The 20023-nt window shown below is 41.7% G+C and overlaps 2 protein-coding genes across 9 annotated transcripts in view; one reads left to right on the plus strand and one right to left on the minus strand.

Annotated features, from left to right (window-relative positions):
• Positions 1-27: 27 nt before the first annotated feature.
• On the plus strand, positions 28-9448 carry KIF20A (kinesin family member 20A). 4 transcript variants are annotated; one of them, XM_072873276.1, is made up of 19 exons: positions 28-175; positions 790-965; positions 1454-1543; positions 1675-1794; positions 2259-2397; positions 2488-2675; positions 2765-2909; positions 3648-3848; positions 4088-4199; positions 4299-4370; positions 4965-5108; positions 5180-5345; positions 5600-5764; positions 6440-6579; positions 6673-6775; positions 7437-7644; positions 8045-8136; positions 8432-8569; positions 9099-9448. In XM_072873276.1, the coding sequence occupies exons 2-19, from the start codon at positions 807-809 to the stop codon at positions 9369-9371; spliced, it is 2655 nt and encodes an 884-aa protein (XP_072729377.1). In that variant the 5' UTR covers positions 28-175; positions 790-806; the 3' UTR covers positions 9372-9448. The 4 variants fall into 4 exon arrangements, with proteins under 4 accessions (XP_072729377.1, XP_072729375.1, XP_072729376.1 ...); XM_072873274.1 differs by having other exon boundaries at positions 127-204; XM_072873275.1 differs by having other exon boundaries at positions 139-221.
• A 230-nt stretch (positions 9449-9678) lies between these two features.
• The window catches only part of SFXN1 (sideroflexin 1), a 29606-nt gene continuing 19261 nt past the window's right edge, over positions 9679-20023 (minus strand). For 3 of the 5 annotated variants that reach the window (XM_072873281.1, XM_072873280.1, XM_072873279.1), the window contains 6 exons: positions 19081-19166; positions 17701-17828; positions 17094-17143; positions 11853-11902; positions 11098-11145; positions 9679-9816 (listed from right to left, as the gene is read on the minus strand). In XM_072873281.1, the coding sequence (XP_072729382.1) occupies positions 9720-9816; positions 11098-11145; positions 11853-11902; positions 17094-17143; positions 17701-17828; positions 19081-19166 (459 nt within the window). In that variant the 3' untranslated portion in view covers positions 9679-9719. Of the gene's footprint in view, positions 9817-11097; positions 11146-11852; positions 11903-15401; positions 15513-17093; positions 17144-17700; positions 17829-19080; positions 19167-20023 lie in introns of those variants that run through there. The other 2 variants (XR_012044177.1, XR_012044178.1) reach the window with 2 other exon arrangements.

Raw genomic sequence — 20023 nt, forward strand, 5'->3', positions numbered from 1 at the left:
GCGGGCGCGCGCCCCCGGCCGTCCCCGGGCGCGCGGGCGGCCGAGCGCTCGGGCCCCGCCCCTGCTGCCCCACGGCGGTCGCTGATTGGTGGCCGCGCGGGCGCGGGCCCCCATTGGCGGAGCGGGCGGGCGGCGAGGTTTGAAACCCCAACAGTAGGCGCCGCGCGGACGCGAGGTGGGCGCGAGGCGGCGGCGCGGGAGCGGGTCTGTGAAGGGAGCGGGTCTGTGAAGGGAGCGGGGGTCCTTTGTAGCGGTCTGCCGGCTTGAGGGGGTCTGCGGGGAGCGGTGGCGATGATCATGATTTCGTGTGCGTGTGGAGAAGCCCTGTGTGGCAGTCTGTGCCTGTGTGGGCAGAACCCGTGTGGTGGTCTCTGGGGGGGTGTGTGTTGTGGGGGGCGGTCTGTGTGGAGCTCTGTGTGTGTGGGGTCCTGTGTGGTGGTCTTGCCTGCGCGTTGTGTGTGTTGGGTCCCATGTGGGGGGTGTGTGTGTCTCTTATGTGGTGGTCTCTCTGTGTATGGAGGGGTCCAGTGTGGTGGGGTGTGTGTAGGTGGTGTGTGCGGGGTCTTGTGTGGTGGTGGGGGGTGTGTGCCCATTTGCAGTGGCATCCTGCGTGTCAGTGTGTGTGTGGAGGGAGGGTTCCGTGTGGCAGTTTGTGTTTGTGGGGAAAGGATGGATATGGTAGTGGTGGCAGACTGCGTGTAGTACGGTGTGTGCGTGGGGAGCAAAGCTTGGGCTCTCAGAAGACTGCTGTAACATCACCCTATCCTCACTGTGCCCCTTTTTCTCCAGGAGCTGCATGAGACGCCATGGCGCAAGCACCTGCCTCCCCCGGGCTGTTCTCTGATGATGATGTTGCAGCCTCCCCTGTTCTTGAATCCACAGCAAGAGGGTTTGGGGCTGATGTGCGCAAGGACCTGCTGTCAGAGTTCTCTGCCATCTCTCCAAATCTGGAGGGCTCCCAGCAGGTGAGGTTGGAGCTCTTCTGTCACAAAGATGGCAATGTTTTGACTTGTGGCTGCTGTGTCTCTGCACAAAGGTGTTGTGATGCAGGGCCAACAGAGACTCTTCAGAGGAGGCTAGAACAAAATGTTGCATTGGGGGGAGCAGTTCCTCTTATGAGCAGTGTGCTATGAAAGGCACACTCAGTAAGTGCCTCTTAACATGATGCCTCTTAGTGTGGTGCTTGGTCTGGGGGCTGGTTTTGGTGTCAGGTCTTCAGGTTGTTGGTCTGATTCACTAGATAAACAAAAGAAATGCTGGTATGTCTGGAAATGCCTAAGAGAGCTTCTGGCATTGCTGGGGATTTTGGGACCAGAGAAGCATCTATTAGTTTCTGAGCACTAGTCAGGGTAGCCATGTGTGTGTTCCATGCTGTGGTTCCTGTTAGTGTTCTGACAGATGGTTGTGTACTGCCTTTCCGGCTACCATGTTTAACCTGTGCTGATTTTTGCAGGCTGTAGCTGAAGACAATAATGGAAAATTAAAGGTGTATCTGAGAGTTCGACCTCTGAAATCTACAGAAGTGGAAAAAGGGGAAGACCAGGTGAGACACTGAATGAAGCAGTCTCCGAGCTGGTTGCCTGTGTGCCTACTGGGAGATGCTATTATCCTCTGCTGTCTATGCTATGGCCTCTTGTAAGCCATTGTGATGATGGGATTTTATGTGTTCTTTAGGGCTGTGTCTGCATTGAGAATTCAGAGACCCTTCTTCTAAAAGCCCCTAAGGACTCCTTCACCATGCGGAGCACAGAACGTGGAGTGGGACAAGCAGCACACAGATTCTCTTTCACCCAGGTAGGTAACTGGGACAAACAATCCATCTGGAAGTTTTTCAAGCTTAAAGCAGCCTTACAGCTTGAAAAGTTGGCTTACTAATACACACTGATTCCAATGCACTGTGTGAACTAGGTAGTCTTGTACAATCCTCTCTAAGTTTGTTTCTGTTGCTGTTTCCTTAGTTTTTCTCTTTTTAAGCTGATCCTGACAACATTTTCAGCAGCAAAATGCCAAACTCTTGTTTTGTTCATGAGGTTCTAAACACACTAGAGGCTCTAGTGATATCAGATGTTACTGGATTAAGCAAGTGAACAGCTTGTTTAGGTAGGGGGCTTGAACTGGAATTACTGGTGGGTCTGTTGCTCATGATGTGGGGCTAGTGGAGGGAACAAAGGACTAAGTAATATAACTTGAACAACTATCAGCAGTCCAAAGATAGGAAAGATCTACATGAGGACACTTTTCATGTATCTTGTTTGCAGATCTTTGGACCAGATGTTGGGCAGAAATTATTCTTTGATAAGACAATGAAGCAGGTGGTAAAGGATGTACTGAATGGGCAGAACTGGCTGGTTTACACTTATGGCATCACCAACTCAGGGAAGACTCACACTATCCAGGGTAAGGAAAGCACTAGGTGTTAGTAGCCTGTTGGGAGTTGTCTGCTTCTACATGTGAATCCTTAGCTTGCTGTTGTTGTTCTTGCTTCAGGCAGCAACAAAGATGGAGGGATTCTGCCTCGCTCCTTAGCGGTCATCTTCAACAGTGTGGGGGACCGGCTGTACCAAGCCATGGATCTGAAGCCTTCTCTCTCCAATGAGGTGATCTGGTTGGACAGCAGGCAGGTGCGGCAGGAAGAGACCAAGAAGCAGACCATGCTGCAGGGGGGTCTGTGGGAGGTAAGCATGCGGCTTCTAGAGGTTTAATAATAATAGGGAAAGGATGGTGTCATACTACATACATGCTCATGTTCTTTGTTTCCTTCCAGGAGGAGCTGTTAACACCACTGAAGAGGAGTCATAGTGCCGAATCTCAGCTCCAGGCCACCACCAGTGGCAGTTTTGACAGTGGAGTTGCTGGCCTCTCTTCATCTAGCCAACTCACCAACCATTCAGACATCAGCCAGACAGAAGGTATGTCTGGAAGCCTGTTGTGTACTACCTGCTGCTTGTTGTTGGAGGATGGGGGAAGAAAGAGTAATGACTATTTGGATGCTGTGTTGTCGGTAAGGGAGCAAAGGTGCTGTAGTCTCACAATTTTCCCTTTGAAAGATAAGGATGTTGGGGCTGAAGAACTTTGTACGTATGTCTTGCCAACATACAAAAAACTCGCCACCCACTGCATAATAACTCAAGCCTTGTGAAATGAAAAGTTATTTGATACCCACTTACTTCATCCAAGGGATATGGTTATTGAGCAGCTGAATGCCATGTGATGGGGGTAGCTGGAAAGCAGGGTGCTAAAGTGACATGTTGCACTGAGCACTTGTGCCCAGACTTTCAAACCTAGGAACTACTAACTGATTAGGTATCCAGAAGCATGGAGTGATTGAGGTAACAAGGACTAAAACTTCACTTATACTGGGCAGAGTTCATGTTTGAAATATCCTATACTTTTGGAGTCAAGATCAAGTGTATAAAAAGTCCTTCCACAGAAAGGAGGATATTGTTAAAGGGAATCTTAGGCTGATTGCAGACAGGCATTAATGTAGTCCAAATGGGAAGGAGGTATATAGAATAGATTTGAGTCTGGGATAGTGTTCCTGCTGAAGAGATATTTCAGTGTATCGCTAAGCCATTCAAGTTGGACCCACAAAAAGCTGGAATCCTGATTTTTTTTACCTTTTTTTTCCTTCTTTATCTTTTCCCCAGAACCGGGCCCTCGCTGGGCTGACTTGGATCGCATTTCACTCACGAACACAGGAGACATGCAGTTCTCTATCTGGGTCTCCTTCTTTGAGATTTATAATGAGTTAATCTATGACTTGTTAGAACCAGCTTTACCTGGCCAGAACCGCAAGAGGCAGACATTGCGGCTTTGTGAAGACCAGACTGGCAATCCCTATGTGAAAGGTAGATTTACCCAAAAGATATTTTTAGTGGCCTGCTAGGGACACTTGAGGACTGAGTGGGTGGGTGCAGTGATGTGTTGGGGAGCATGATGTCCTCTATGGCCTCTCAGAGGTCTCAGATGTCTGGATTACAGGAATATTGTTTGTTAATGTCAACAAGTGCAATGGTGAAGTTGGGGCTGAGATACGTTTTCAGCCAGTCTCCTCACTGCCTTGCCCAAAGTGTGCCTGCTTTTCCAGATCTGAACTGGATCAACGTCCGGGATGCTGATGAGGCCTGGAAGCTCCTGAAACTGGGTCGGAAAAACCAGAGTTTTGCTAGCACCCACATGAACCAGAACTCCAGTCGCAGGTCTGAAGGGGGTAGGGGGTTGTTTAGGCAGACATAAAATTCTGAGGGGCTTTTAAAGGTTGCATTCCCCTTTTAAAATATCTGCACGTTTCTTTACAGTCACAGTGTCTTCTCCATTCGGATTCTGCACTTACAAAGAGGTGGCAGTGAAATTGTTCCAAAAATCAGCGAGTAAGTTTCATGTTCTCTAGGATTTGGGGGTGTTCTCTGTGGACTCAACTTTCCTGTCTCTTGTTGTGGATCTGGGGTATGGGAATTATCTTGAGGAAGGCCTTGTTGAAAGTACTTGGAAGGAGTAAATGTTCCCACTCTTAAGTCTTGGAACTGACTGAGGAGTTTGTGAGGAGTACTGCAAAGTACAACTTGAGGTAGTTCTCAGGCTTTTTGAATGAAGGTAAACGTAAGTAACCCTACCCTTGCAGCAGGGCTGATCTGAGTGCTGCTGATGCCTGTTCCTGGGATATAGTTATTTGGAAATGGGTTGTCTCAGTACCCAGGAAGTGGCTGTCCTGAGGACTGGTAAAGGATCTTTGAACTTGACATCACAAAGCTCATGTTGGTGTTATCTTGTGTAAGCCCTACACTTAAGGTAGGCCTTCCTGTCCAGCAATAGCCCATACACCCCAAAAGAGCTTTCTGTGCCCTTATGGGGAAGCTGGGAAGGTGAGCAGGGTAGGTGATTGCAGGGTATCTGAATTGTAAACCTGGCTATAGAACAGGACAAACCTAGTACGTCATTGTGAATACTGCCTGTGTTTTCTTCAGGTTATCCCTGTGTGACCTTGCGGGGTCAGAGCGCTGCAAAGACCAGAAAAGTGGGGACCGAATGAAAGAAGCAAACAACATCAATACCTCCCTCCACACATTGGGTCGTTGCATTGCTGCCCTGCGTCAGAACCAGCAGTCCAAGTGAGTATCCAGTACTCCATAGGGCAGGCTGTTTTGCTTTCCCATGGGCTCACTCTTGTCTCTCCCCATAGGTTGAAGCAGACTGTGGTTCCCTTCCGGGACAGCAAGCTAACCCGTGTGTTCCAGGGTTTCTTCACTGGACGTGGGCGCTCTTGCATGATTGTCAACATTAACCAGTGTGCATCTACATATGATGAAACTCTGTATGTAGCCAAGTTCTCGGCCATTGCCAGCCAGGTACGTAGCACACACCAGGATCATGGCATGGTCAGGATACATCCTGCTTCTGTGGGAATGGGCCCCTTTCCATCACAAGGCAGGGGGGATGCTTGCAAGTCTTCCCTATGCTTCTCCAGTGGATTATTACCTTTACAGTATTTCCAGATTCTGTGAAACTGAAAGGGTTGACAGGTTGCAGAGAAGCACTGTGTTTAAAGACTATGCAACTTCCAGGCTTTGTGGACTAGTAATGATGGCCTTTTCCCCTTCAGCTTGTTCAGGCACCTCCCACAAAGCTGGGACTTCCATCCATACAATCTATCATCAAAGAGCACAACAGGCGAACCAGCCAGGGACTAGAGGCAGTGGCAAAGGAAGAAGTGGAATCGGAAGAAGACAGTGAGGATGAAGCAGATGTCTCCATGTATGAGAAGGAGGTGGGTTGTGATTTGTTTTACAGCTTTTATGGATAGAGGGGTAAGAACATGACTGTTAGCTTTGGCCTGGGAGGTGGGGCTGGAGCTTGGCACTACACCAAGAGATGACAGAGAACCTCAGAAGGATATGGGACCCAGGACATTGGGAATCCATGAGGAAAACATTCCACAGTTGGTCTAAATCTGAAGCATATGCTTAATTTGGGAACACTATTATCTGTGGAATAGGGACAGTAAGAGCTTGGGTGCAGGCCTATAATCCCTACTCTGCAAGGGAAATCTAGGGATCAGAAAACATGCAAAACAGATGGCTGAATTGAGGAAAAACAATCAAACTTCCTAGATACCTAAAGCAGGCAGCTGGAATAGCTGAAAGATCAAGATGAAGTCATATACCTACAGAGACTTGAGTTGTAATGTGTCAAGGTAGCAAATGCAGGTGCAGCCCTGGGCAGTGCAGCAGGGGAGGCTGCTCTGGAGACAGCTCCATCTGGAGCTTTAAGCCATCTCATGGGAGAGAAATTAAGAGCAAACCTGGCAACTTGTCTTTCCAAGTGACTGAAAGAATCTTGAACCTAGACCACCCCAGCCTACAGATATTGGGATCACCTAGTTTATGCTAGGTCTTAATTCTATTGTGCAATGTGGGCAATGGAGTTTGTGTCCTTCCCGCAGGACTTGTTGCGTGTAGTGGAAGCTGCACGAGAACTGCTGCTGCAAGAGCGGCAGGAGAAGCTGCAACTAGAAATGCGCCTCCGTGAGGAGATCTGCAATGAGATGCTGGAGCACATGCAACAGAAGGAGCAGTGGTGCAGGTACAGCTTATGCTGATCTCCCTCCCTTTGTTCAGGGTGAGCTACAGTACCAAGAACTGCCAGACCCTGACATGTTGTTTGCTCTCTTCGTAGCCAACATGTGGATGCTCAGAAGGAGCTGCTGGAGGAACTGTATGAGGATAAACTGAGTAACCTGAAGGAGTCACTGACTGACTATTACCAGGAGGAGATCCAGGTTTGTCCAGGGCAATGAAACGACATCAGGAAAGTGGCAGTGGGTTCGGAGGGGACTCAGAGTACTTGAGTCCAGGAAGGTGACTCATGCAAACTGAAAGGAAAGATTTTGCTTTTTGTGGTATTTTTTGTCATATTATTTGATAGCTTGATCCACAATTTTTGCTTCTTGTCTACTGCTTTATGTAGTTCACTAGGCTTTCTAATTTTCAGCCCTTAATCTGGAAGCTAATGTGCAAACATTCTGACTCCTCTATTTGTTCAACATGATTCTCTCCCCCCTTACTCTGTTTGCTAGTGGCTTGCTTTGCACTCTTCAGATTAACACAAGCTCTGTGAATTTCTCTTCTTACTCTTAGTTGTGATGATGGGTATGGGCCTGTCTATATTTTTCATGCTATGGCATTTAAGTGGCCCCAGGACTTGTTGCAGACCTCTCTGAAGGTGCCAACTCTCAAAAAATCCCTTGTCTTTAGAGGCTGTAAAAGAAGCAGTTTAAGCTCCCAGGAAACGGGTTCACTGTTTTCACTTAAAGGACATTAAAGGCTGGGTCCAACATGTGAAGTGTGTGATTAAGAAAGTCTCCTGGAAGACATTGAAAATTTCAGAAAAGCTGTATTAAGAAAATGTTGTTGAATATTTGAACAAACTTGCTTTCTAAGGAGCGTGATGAGAAGATTGAGGAGCTCCAAGCTGCTCTGCAGGAGGCAAAACAAAAATTGGAGAGCCTGGATACTAAGCAAGAAGACTCAGGGCAAGGCTTACGTCGATCAAAGCGAGTGGCTACCTCATGCACTCTGCAACAGGAGCTGGTAGATACTAAAGCCAAACTGGAGCAATGTCAAATGGAGTTAAATACTGCAACAGCAGGTAAGGCAGTGATGCTGCACTGGTTCTGAATTATGCCCAAGCAATCCTTGTACAGGGTTAGAGATACTTTTTTCAGTAGGATGAGATGTTGGATGCAGACATCCCAAAACTACTATTCTGAGTTGTAGATGAAAGGAATAATGTGCTGGATGGACACACAAGGGTTTCACTTCATTTTCACATGAAAATTGAATTTAGGGCAGAATCATCTCCCTATTCAAATTCTAAAGTCCCTTTGCGTAACTGAAAGGGAGAAGCCTAGAATGTCTGTGCATGCCTGCACAAACTCAAAGCTTTTCTCAGCTTGCCTGTGGCAGCTTGTCTCAAGGGAAGTCCTGATTTCAGAAAAGCTGGAAGCTTATGAATGTACTGTTGCTCACTACTTTTTGCCTGTTCCTAGAGTTGCGCAAGTACCAGAAATTACTGGAGCCACCTCCCTCCGCCAAACCCATTACTGTGGATGTAGACAGGAAGCTGGAGGATGGACAGAAGGTAACTCCATCTCTGTGTTACAGAAAGGAACACTTGCAGGGCAAGGTGGTTGCCAGTTTAAACAGTGTTTGGAGCTGCTGTTTCCAGGTTTTTAAACAAATAGTTGAAGTTGAAATGGGTCTGTTGAAAACAAACCCTTACTAGAGATGTGCAAGGTTGTGGTATCTGTGATCCCAGTGTACCTCAGTCAGATGGGATCCTCCCTCAGTACTGCATGTCTTAATTACCCTGGAGTGGCTTTGTTTCCAGAGCAATGTCAAAGCTAGCTGTTGTATTAAATCTCTTTCTCCTGTAGAATGTCAGATTGCTGCGTTCAGAATTACAAAAACTTGGGGAGTCTCTTCAGTCTGCAGAGAGGGCGTGCTGCCACAGTACAAGTGCAGGGAAACTTCGAGAAGCCCTCTGTACATGCGATGACATTCTGGCTAGACAGGTAATGTGTTTGTTTTGTTGTGGGTTGCACAGGGGGATTTAGTCTATGCACTTTCCCATAATCAGCAGAATAACCTAGGTTCTTGCAGCTGCAAATAAAAATGACTTATTCTCTAGACACATACTGTCTATTACATTAAAGGAGCTATATTGCTAATTTTTTAATGGCTGAGTCAGACTGCATATTTAAGTCTCCAAAGGAGACCCAAATTGTTCCTGTTCAGTTAACTTGACAGTCTGTATTTAAAGTAGGAGAATTCAGAGTTCTCATTTCCTTATCCACTTCACTCTATCACAGTTGCTATGGCAGCATGTTTGCAGCAGGATGGATTCAGCTTTTTTCTAGCCTTACTGTTCCTATTTTGTTATTGAATTGCTACACTGTTGACAGTAGAAGCTTTTATGCATGGCCTTATTTAGCACACCAGTTAGTGAATTTTGGCAAAGGCAGTTTATCCTCTTCAGTTCATAGTAACCAGGGAGTTAGGCAACTTGGCATATCTTTGTATATATTGTCTTCCCTTTCTTAGGACCAAACACTGGCAGAACTGCAGAACAACATGATGCTGGTAAAACTAGACCTGCGGAAGAAAGCAGCTTGTATTGCTGAACAGTACCACACTGTGCAGAAGCTCCAGGCTCCTCCAACATCTACCTTAAAGAAACGGTTCTGTGCCAACAGGGAAAACCTACAACCTAATCAACCTCCTGGTAAAAAGCCCTTCCTGCACAACCTTCTGTCACGTTCAGCTACACGACCTGCTGCTGGCAGAGGGTGGCAACTCCGTTCAGTTGCTCTATGACTTTTCACAAAGAGATCCCTGCCCCGCTATTACTGGAACAGGTGGCAAATCCAATATAATAGCATCTATTTTTCTTTGTGTGCTTGTTTATTGTTATCATAGCTGCTTGAGAGCTTATGTAAACATTTTTTTATATGTATGGTTAAACTTTTAATTGATACCAAAGTGGACAAAATGACCTTTTGTAATTTAAACACTACAACAAGGAAAGCCTTTAAATATAAAATAATACGGATCATTGAAGTTGTTTAACAAAAGGAGAAGTTAAGTCATCTTCAACTATGTTGGCACATAATGCAAAAATAAGTTCACAAGATCCTCCTTGAAAGATATTTTCCCTTCCTTGAATTATAATCCTTTATTAAAGTATACACGTTCTAGTTCAGGGCTGTTCTCTCGGATCTTGGCTTGCAATTCTGGCTCCAAGCGTGTTACAGACATAGAACTAAGCAAAAGAAACAGAATGGTTATATATAACAAGCACTTGAATGTAAAATAAGATGGACGATGCATCTGGTTAAACTTCCTAGACTGTGAAAAGAGTTTTCAGGTCTTTTTTTAACTTCTTATGAAAGAATCATGCTCACAGACCAGGGGCAAATGAATCCCTGCTTAAAAGGCAATCAGATAGTCTATAGAGTCAAGAAATGGCTGTTGCTACTACCATGACAGTAGGAATCTACTTACTTAGTTGCTTGAAGTTGTTGCTGGCAATAGAAACTTACCTTCCTAAAGGTGTTTTTATTAAATGTAATAATGTATTTGCCTATTTAACTTACTACCTGATTTTATTCAGTTGAATAAAAGGTTTATTTTTATAAGAGTCATCTCACAGTAAAGTGAATTAAGCTGTCAGGTCATTTAAACAGCTGCAATTTCTTAAATACAGTTTAAGGTCTAATCTTCCTATGAAATGGAGAGCCCTGGTTAAAATCAAGAACTGTACCACACTTGCTATGCTAGTTTGTAAAGTCATCTCCAGGTAGCCTGGTGACACTTATTTACCACAATTCTCTATTCTATGCCAGGCATGGAAACAGATGGTGTCAGACTAATAATATGAGAAGGACAGCATAGTTGAATTTAAGACCCTGTTCATACTACATACAGCAAATGGAGCTAACTTGACTTGTAGGTAACCCATCCAGGTTTCATTATGATTTCAGCTATAATGAATATTGTTTCTAAGCCAGTTTTCAGTACTGAGCTATTGTGTATTGATGAAAAATTCTTTCTGGAAAAATATTACTCAAATTACAAATAAGCACATATAGTCAAGTGCTGTTCTGTATAACCAGAGGAGTTTCCAGCTGACTCTACTTAATGAAGCCATAACCTTACTGGACATGAATATATTGTTTGGACCACATTAGCCTTTTTTATGAATCATTCCAGTGATTCCTAACTCTGTATTATCAAGCTCAAACTTCTCAGCTTGAAATACCATGGTTAAACTACAACCCCAAACCTCTCGTTCACTATCCCTATGTAGCTGCATCTCAAGCTGCTAGGAGTTTGTAAACAAATGAGCCCAATTCAACTATTATATATTACTGATGAGTAACATAGTTATTACTTTTCTGAATATTCTCATGTTTATCACACTTGTTATATGGGAATTAAGACTGTATGCTCTAGGAGGCAATAACTACTTGTTTGTCTTTTTGCAGTACCTTGCATGCATCTGGGAGTGTAACATTAAGAATAATGTAACAGGAATACGTACCTTTTTTGAGGAAACAGTGCACAACACAAGGGTGTTGCAAACACAAGACTAGAGGAGACAAAAATGGGTTTACAATATTTAGGGTACTAAAGGAAAACTTAAAACCCTTAGGCACGGTCTTCTGCCAGAAAACTTTTTTTTTTGTATACAGTGAGTTAAAGTTGCATGAAGTGCTATGTAACCTTTATTTCTCATTGCATTGTACCTTATGAAATCATTTACCTACTATGTAGTACTAAATGCATCAATACCATGCTTACAAATGTGTATAAAATTATCATTTGATGTCCTTTCAGTGTTTTGCATTGGTGTGCATGACAACATAAAATGCTAGACAACAGCAAATGAAACTCTCCCTTAACCAAATGTTTCAAGAATTCATCAACCTAGGATTAGATTCCAATTATTGTTTATGGAGGCAGCAGCTAAAGCATCTTTTCTAATCAAGCTGCTACCTCCCTCTGCTTTGCCACTCCCTCTGCTTTGCCACTCCCTCTGCTTTGCCACTCCCTCTGCTTTGCCACTCCCTCTGCTTTGCCACTCCCTCTGCTTTCCTTGGCAGCTTCTTCATTAGTAACAGCTTTTTTTTAATATGGTATTATCAGTTACAGATATGGAAGTAAGGCTACAGCAGTTACTTCACTAACCCTCTCAACTTTTTTTTTCTTTAAACAAAGTGCAAATATTGCTACTTTCTCCAAAAAACCTACAACTAACTCTTAAAATAGCAGACACAACCCAAAGAAACCACTTACCAGAAGCCAACTAATCCAACCTGAATGGGAGCACTCATCCAAGGAAATCTCTGTTAAAAATAAACCGTACACAGTGAGCATGGTATCTTTTCTCCTTCCTGGAATTCTTGTAAGAGACAGACTGCACCTAAAAGACTCTTGGACACAATGAGGGCAAAACAATTACCAGCATACCTTAAAGCTGAGCTCCAATTTGAGAGCCCAATCCCTTTGAAAAGTGAGAAAATTCCCAGTGATACCAATGTAGATTGTTATCCTGAGTAAGTGTCCCTTAGAAACTACAACAGATTGGTTTTACTTACAACCTGATCCTGAGTACATGGGCCATTTCTTTGAGTCATGCAAGCCCACAATAGCTAGCAACACAGCCAAAGTTTGGAGTGATGCTGCAGGTGCAAGGTGCTGCCACATCTCCTAAGGGCACAGTGAATTTTGCCCAGGTGTCCTTAAGAAGAGCCAGGTCTGGTTACAGCTCCTATCCCTTCAGTGACATAAAATGGTTTTAACTTATGACTGGAGATTTACTTTGAGAGCAACTGCAGCCACCAACCACAAATACGGGAGGTGTCAAGGACAAATATAAGTCTGTCTCTTAACCCTTTCTCCTGTCTTATGATTTGCTTTGATATGTAGGAACTTGTCCCTGTAGCACAGTCTGCTACATTCCAGTTCTGCAAGAGTTCACCTTTTATTAAAGGCAAAAAGGGTAGAAGAATTGGGGAAACAAGGTTGAGAAAGCAACAGCTAACCTATGGATGCATTTTTAGCACATTCCTTATTACTATAAATTTTGCAGAACTTGAACATATGCCAAGAAATATGATAGTTTTCTTGTAGGCCTTTAAATGATTTAGAATCCACTCCCCCCTCCATTAGAATTTTAGTTGAAATTACTTACTAATGAAATAAAACCAGACCTGTTTAAATGACACTACTGCAATGGCCTTCTGTTGCTACAATAAAATCAGTGTCTCCAGTAAGTAGGACATACACAACTGCTATGATAACAGGAAGTTGATTTTAAAACAAAATGGCTAATGAGTTAAAAAACACATGTTACAGTGGATGATGTTTTTTTCTGCAAGAAGCATTTCTCTAGAGGTAGAAGTTAGAGGGGAAACTGGTGAACAAAAGATGGGCACTATCTGAGAATAGAAATAGAAAAAAGAAATTTAGAAAGCTCATTAGGCCAAAGCTCGGTGCTAAGAAAGGTCACAGCAGCATAAGAGGCATGGAAAACAAGCCTGTGTGGATTAAACTTTCTCCAGAGCCTGAGGGAGAAGAAATGATGCAGAAGATTGCTTCTTTTTCTTTTTTTGTTTTTTTTCCCCCTGGAGTCAATCTGTAATCCAGAAATGAGTGCAGGAAGAACCGTGCAATTCAGCAATAACCTGCAACAATAGATAACAAATGGAAAAAGACAGCAATAGCAAGAAGGATAAAGAGTGAATGCAGCAGTGCTCCTCTGTTCTGGCATTCCACTAAACACACCTTCATTTGACTCTCAGCTGAGATAAATTCACTCAAATGCTTTACATTTTATACATTGTGAAAGTTCATGACAAAAGATGGTGTGACTGACAGTGGAAGGGATGTAGGACTGTGGCATTGGTAAATATTACATGTATTTGGGAATGCAAGCCAAACTCTGTACTGCAAATGACTTCAGTCTCTGAGGAGAATTAAGGGAGAGGGATGCTATGCATTGCAGTGTGAGCATGGGACCTGAGATACATAACAGAAGAGCCCCAAATATGATTTTATAATTGAAAAGACTGTTGGAGGGTGTCATGAGAGTAATAGATGGTTTCAGGCCTTTATCAGAGTTAGTCATTAATCTGAGAGAGAGAGAGGTGTCTATTAGTACAGACAATACAAACAACATCTATTTCATGTGGTGGAACATTTTTTGCCAATGTACTTGATCTGAGTTACAGCCTTTATTTTTCAAGAATGTTACCAGGCTGCACTAATCAAGAAAGACAGTGAGGTAAAACGCTAACACTGGGAGGTCAATATGAAGAATTGGAGTTGCCCAGGGAACAATGTAAAACAATAAAGCAAAACTCAAACGCAGGCTGTATATCCCTACAAAGAGATAAAATGGAGAAGTACGAGACAGCAGAAGAGTTTACTGTGTTAGAAAACTACCATTTAACCCCGGAAGAAGGCAGCTCCCGGTGAATTAGGATTTAATTTCCAGATGTGTTTATGACATCTTTAGTGGTTAGTGCAAACCGAGAAAATGGAGAAATGATAATCAAGCAAACAAAAGCCATAAGGAGAATCAGCTTTTTTCTAACTGCTTCCTTTCATTGTTGGATCTCAAAATCTGTCAGCTTTCCCAGGCTAGCTATGCCTGTTTTAAAAAAAATGAATAAGTGAAATGACAATTAAATTAGGAATGCATGGAGCACTCTAAGGCATAAGACATTCAAGAACGATGCTTAAAAAAAAAAAAAGACTCTCTGTTCTAGTTTTGTAACAGTTTTGAATACATATTTTAGTTGCAGACTAAGAGACCCCAAGAAGCTTGTTTTAAGGATATATGAGGAAATTTCTGGAATCCACTTAAATGTTAATACAGCATGCAGAACAGGAGACAAACAGTAGCTGAAGCTGTAAGAGTAGTAATATAAATTAAAACTCCAGTGTCGATTGGAATTTTCAGAAGTTTCTATGGAAAAAACCTATTTCTTTCCTTAGGAGAAAGGTTACCTGTAACTAAAATACATCTATAAACACTGTGCCTCAGAGCAAGGTTGTTTATGGATCCTCCTGCTGCAGCAGATAAAATAACTTGGTTCTGCACAGAGCTAGTCAAGTGTATGTCAGTAGGGATAATGAACATAGACATTATACAGCCTAATCAAGAACTACTGCACTGCGTAATTGCATAAAAGACAGCCAAAGCCACTGCTGAAACCTATAGTAAAAGCACATAGATATAAAGAGTTTTTTTTCAAGTCAAGAAATAATTAGATTCTTTTTGAAGCAGGAAGTATGTGCTTGTATTCTAAAAACATTCTTGAGTCATTTTCTAGCAATAACTTTTGGGAATGTCATAAATTCATACCAATGATACCATCAAAATGTCCTCATGAAAAACAATGTCAGAATATGGGGGATGAATAGTGCTATATAACCTACATCTTATTTCAAATATCAGAGGATGATAGCCTGCTATCACTGAGAGCAGCATTCCAGAAGCATTTCTTTCTCTCTATCTTACTGCAGAACATCATTCTATTTTCTTCATTATTTCACAACCATTTGACTATTTTCTGGCCTTGTGTGTTGCTTAATAGGCTTTGGCAAGCATACAAGAATTATTTTCAAGAGTGACGGTGTACAAAGCAAAGGCTAAGGAAAATGAGTTAGTAAAGCATTGTGCGGATGGTGTTGGAGTACTGCAAATGGGATGGTGCTTCTGAAACCTCAAGAAAACATGCAGAAGCTGCTTGTTAAAAATGCTGCTCATTCCTTAATGGTTTTAATACTAATCTCTACGATGTGTTACCACTGACTACCTGCAGAGCAGTGTTTCACCTGAACTCACAGTCTTTGAGGCTGAGGGGGAGGAACACGTGAGCATAAACGGTCATGATGGTACCAAAGACCACTGAGTAGTCACTGAAGAAATCGCTCATTTTTGCTGATCTGAAAAATTCACAACACCCTTATATTGATTATACCACACAAAACCAATAGCTATTTGTTGCAACTTCACAAATGTCACGTATTTGACAGTTGAGCTGATAGCATTTGTGACATTTCTCCCATGTCAAATACATATAAAATATTATTTGCTCTAAATTTATGATTTTTTTTTTTTTTTTTAAACAAGGGTTAGTGTTCTGGGTAATACATTCTCAAGAACATAACAGTATCACAAGCTGCTTAAAGCTACCCTGCAAACAGGGTATGGGTCAAAAGAAATCAGCAATTAAGAATTAGCCAAATCAGTATAGGGCTCTCTATACTGCAGACAAATAGGTACTTGGATGCACTGCAGTCTCACTTCTTTTAGGAGATATAAGCAGCACACACTGACTTTCACTCTAAAACGCCACATTTCCTGTTTTTACATTCTGAGCAATAGTGTTTTCTGTTAACAAGGGGGGGGGGGAAAGCAAAGCACTTCAGGAAAAAAGTTTTTAAAACTGGAAGACACTTGGGTATGTCTCATTTATATATGCAGAAGCACTTTCAAATGGTGTATGTAACTGGGTAATCTAACTCTACACAAGAAAAATGAAGGGCAGAAATAGTAAGAAATATAATTTAAATATTTTAGAAAGCTTTATCTTAGACAAACAAAACCAGGCAACTTCTCCTGCTTGTCCTCCCAGTCCCCACCCAAACCACTTTTCCAAAGGAGGGTCTGGAAACTCAGACCACGCTTTTCCTTTCCTAACTTTTTCTAACAGGAAGGAGACTATCATTCCCAGCTTGTTGGGTGGGTTTCACAGGCAGAGACTTTGCCTGGAGCTATGCAAGTAAATCAGTGATATCAGCTGGTGAAGATGAAACTCCCTTTACTGGTAAAGAATTAGAGAGTTCCTCATCTGCGTATTATTTCTTTTGTGTTAGACAACCCTATAATTAATTTCATGATTGTTCTTTACCCTCTCATGAACACACAGTGCATAATGTTGATTTAGTTTATATAATTACTAACACCAGGTTTTTGACTTCACACTACATTAGCATAAACAGAATATAGGAAATACGTAATGTTTGATGAAGCATGCCCATTCTATGTCTACCCTGCACTTGCTCATCCAGTAAATTTTAAAGGGTCATTTTGAAGAGATTTTTATCCTCCTTGTTTCCAAAGTCAACTTGCTACTACAGCAGCTAAGCAAAGCCTCCTTATTGATATCCTGAGAAAAAAGCATTATAAAATTTTAAAATATTTTTCTGATAAACTGTATTCCAAGTCTTGGTACAAGGAAGGTTTACTTACTAGGAGGAACTCTGCATTTTAAGAACAATTATAAAAATAACAAAAAAGTTCATATTTTCTTAATGTTATTTTACACTGTGATAAGAAGAACCAAGCTGTCTCTAAGAAAGGCATAAAGAAAGCGACAGCTGTAAAGCAAGCTCTACAGTGATGTCCTCCCAGAGCGGAGGCACATTTGGGAGGCAAATACGAAGACTCAGAAAGTATTTTAAACTCATGAAAGTATTAACTTAGGATATGAAATATGCGTATGTAGATTATCTAAGACTAACCTTTAAAAAGGCTCTCTTTTCCAATGTATTCATTATGAAGGGAGGAATCGCTGTAAATGAGAAAAAAAAAAGCATTCACCTTGGAGAAAAAGGCACTTGGTTTTCATGAACTAATGAAGAACAAGATGAACTAATACCATAATACAATTTTCACAGCCTTTTATCATTAACTGAGCTTTCATTTCACATTGCCAATTCAAGATACTGGATTGGTATTTACAGAGGTAAATTCTCCCAATAAGCAAAACTTCTGATTTCACACATACCTAAACCTGAACTCAGTAACTTGGCACTGGTGAAAGCACCTGCTCTTTACTAAACTAATTCCACTCAAGCAGAATATGCTACCATTCCTTTGCTATCTGTATCTTTTCTGCAAAAGCATCCCAGGAGCTTTTCTGCTGCACTTCAGTGTAACACACTGTGAATGTTTTCACAGTAAGAAATGTACATTTCTTTGTGGAACTTCTTAACAGAAATGTAAATACTGCCTGTATAACTGTAAGATAACTTGGCCTCTGAGAAAAATAACTTATATAGAATTTAAGCTCTCTCTCACATTAGGAACCCATAATCAGGAGCTGCACGTGACTGCAGTTATTCTTACCCATGCCAGGAGCAGCCATAAGAATCCTTGATATAACCACCTGGGTAATTGCCTGCTGAGCTGCTTTTGTTGATTCACCCAGTCTGTTTCCGTTCTCATCTGTGACGGGGATTCCAAACTTGAGTTCCCTGTTGAATAAGGGGTAAAAATAAAGCAGTGACTGACATGCTTTTATTCACCTTTTTTGTCACCTTATCTTTGTCTCCTTAAAATTGTCAATTATAAGAATTATGGTTTTGATTTTATTTTCCAAGTTAGCCTGTTTGTAACACTCTTTGGCACAAAAATTTCAAAAGGCAGAGAAAGATCTGGGGAAAATATGCTGAAAAATATGCTTGAAAACAACTGAATATTTGTAACAGCAATCTGCCGCTTGAACCTGGTCACATGCATTCCAAGGGGGAAGAGAGGAGATGTGTTATTTTTGTAGTCCACAGGCGGGAGAGGTTCCTTCAAAAAGCAATTCAGATAAGTGGAATTTTCTGGACTGCTCTGGAAGTAGTCTGTCCTTTCTAACAGACAACACAGGAAATACAGGATGGTTAGTTTCACTGAACTAAAACAGAAGTCTTTATGAAAATTCCCCTCCGGCATTCTAGTCTGAGTTTTCATTTCAACCACTAAGAACATATTTGAAAGTATAAAAGGATGCACAAAACTGTATTATTCTCTATTACATCTTTTGCTCAGGTGCAGGATTAGGTGTTAAACTCACATTCTGGGGAGAACTTCTAGGGGAGTGAGAAGCAGACAGAAGAGCAGATATACTGAGGACTGCTTTTATTCTTCTTCTCATCTCTTATAAGAGATAAAATACTACCATGGATTGAATTTCATTGTAAATACAAACTTTAAATATTCCCTTTTCTGCCCATAACCTTGTGTTTATAAGAGGATGCTTTTCATTTGTTTTTCCCCACTTCTATTCTTAGTCCTAGTCAAATCAGAATACATATGAAATTTTGTTTCTGAGAAAGTGCATATTTTTGTAATCTCAGATAATTAAACAGAACTGCAGTGCCTGACTTCTGTGACTAGCTTCTGCATGTGGGATTTGAAGCACCATTTCTGAAATGACTGTATTTTTCCAAAGTGGAGTTTGTATTTAAAGGGTCCGTATGATCAAGTTTTGAAGGACCAGTACTTGGTTTCTGAGACCTAAGACTGAAGAACGCTATGGATATTTATCTGAAGAGAATGAAGATGTTCTATTTTATACCTGTCACAATCAATCAATCAAAACAAGATAATGCATGAGGTTTCTGCAAGGTTCTGAAACAAGCTAAAGATATATAACCTGCTTTATTTAGTAACTTGCTGATCTAAAAACTCAATAACATCCTTTCTTCTAGAATGAGTGATCTTTGTTCTTTTGCCTACCTTTGTCTCATTAGTGGAATATTAATGCAGTTAGCAGCAGCAACAGCAGCGAAAGGAACAAACCGTCCTATAAGAGGTGAGACATGCTGTAAAAAACACAAAGAGGGGGAAAAAAAAAGAGAAAAGAAAAAAGAAAATAATAAAAAAGAAAAATAATTACATAATAATTTTATTTCCCAAAGGTCATATTAAAATTCTTCATGTGTTAATGATAGACCAGACTAATTTCCTTTAAAATAAAATTCAGTGAAAACTCACTGGTGGGGCAGAGGTAAAACAACAGACAAACAAGATGTAAGTCATAAATACTTCTCTCAGAGTAAGCAGTGGCAGGAGACTGGCAAAACCAATCTTAATTTAGCAGCATCACTGCAGAGAAGTGTCAGCTTCTCAGCATGCCTGTCAGCCCAACGGCAACACTAAATAGACCTTAAACTCTACTGTCTCTGCTGGCGAGGCCACAGCCAGCGACATCTATACCAAGCTGCTTTGCATCTAAGGACACTGACTATGGAGGCTATTCATCTAGTCCATGTCTTGTATAATCTGAATTACTCTGCTTAGAGTAGTCTCTCAAATAACTTGTCAATGTTATACTACTTCCAGTACATTTAAAGCATAAGCAGAGGGTTACAAAATAGATTTTTGCTGTTTTTTTTTTTTTTTTTAAGTAAAGGACCTTTTTTTCTTGATTGTGTTGTGCATGTGTTTAACGGATTTGAGTTTTCTGCATTTAAGAGCAGCACCTCCTTACAAGTTCTTCAGCCAGTCTAGAGTAGGTGTCCACATTTGCAGAAGTGATACTGCACCTTAAAACCACACCTATACAGTTTATGGGATAATGAGTCCACATTGTTGTAATTACACATCCACTCCAATTAACTTTCTAATACTATTAGATACTTTGACATGTAAAAAAGAAACTGCAAAAAAGGCACCTTAT

Source organism: Ciconia boyciana, chromosome 9 (assembly GCF_034638445.1).
Source record: "Ciconia boyciana chromosome 9, ASM3463844v1, whole genome shotgun sequence".
Classification (NCBI taxonomy): Eukaryota; Metazoa; Chordata; class Aves; order Ciconiiformes; family Ciconiidae; genus Ciconia; species Ciconia boyciana.

What these genes read in the sequence shown, in the direction of transcription:
- KIF20A (XM_072873276.1), top strand. Translation starts at nt 807, where the DNA reads ATGGCGCAAGCACCTGCCTCCCCCGGGCTGTTCTCTGATGATGATGTT. An exon ending in ACAGATTCTCTTTCACCCAG is followed by an intron (nt 1,795 to 2,258) that starts GTAGGTAACTGG and finishes TCTTGTTTGCAG; the next exon opens with ATCTTTGGACCAGATGTTGG. An exon ending in ATTACCAGGAGGAGATCCAG is followed by an intron (nt 6,776 to 7,436) that starts GTTTGTCCAGGG and finishes TTGCTTTCTAAG; the next exon opens with GAGCGTGATGAGAAGATTGA.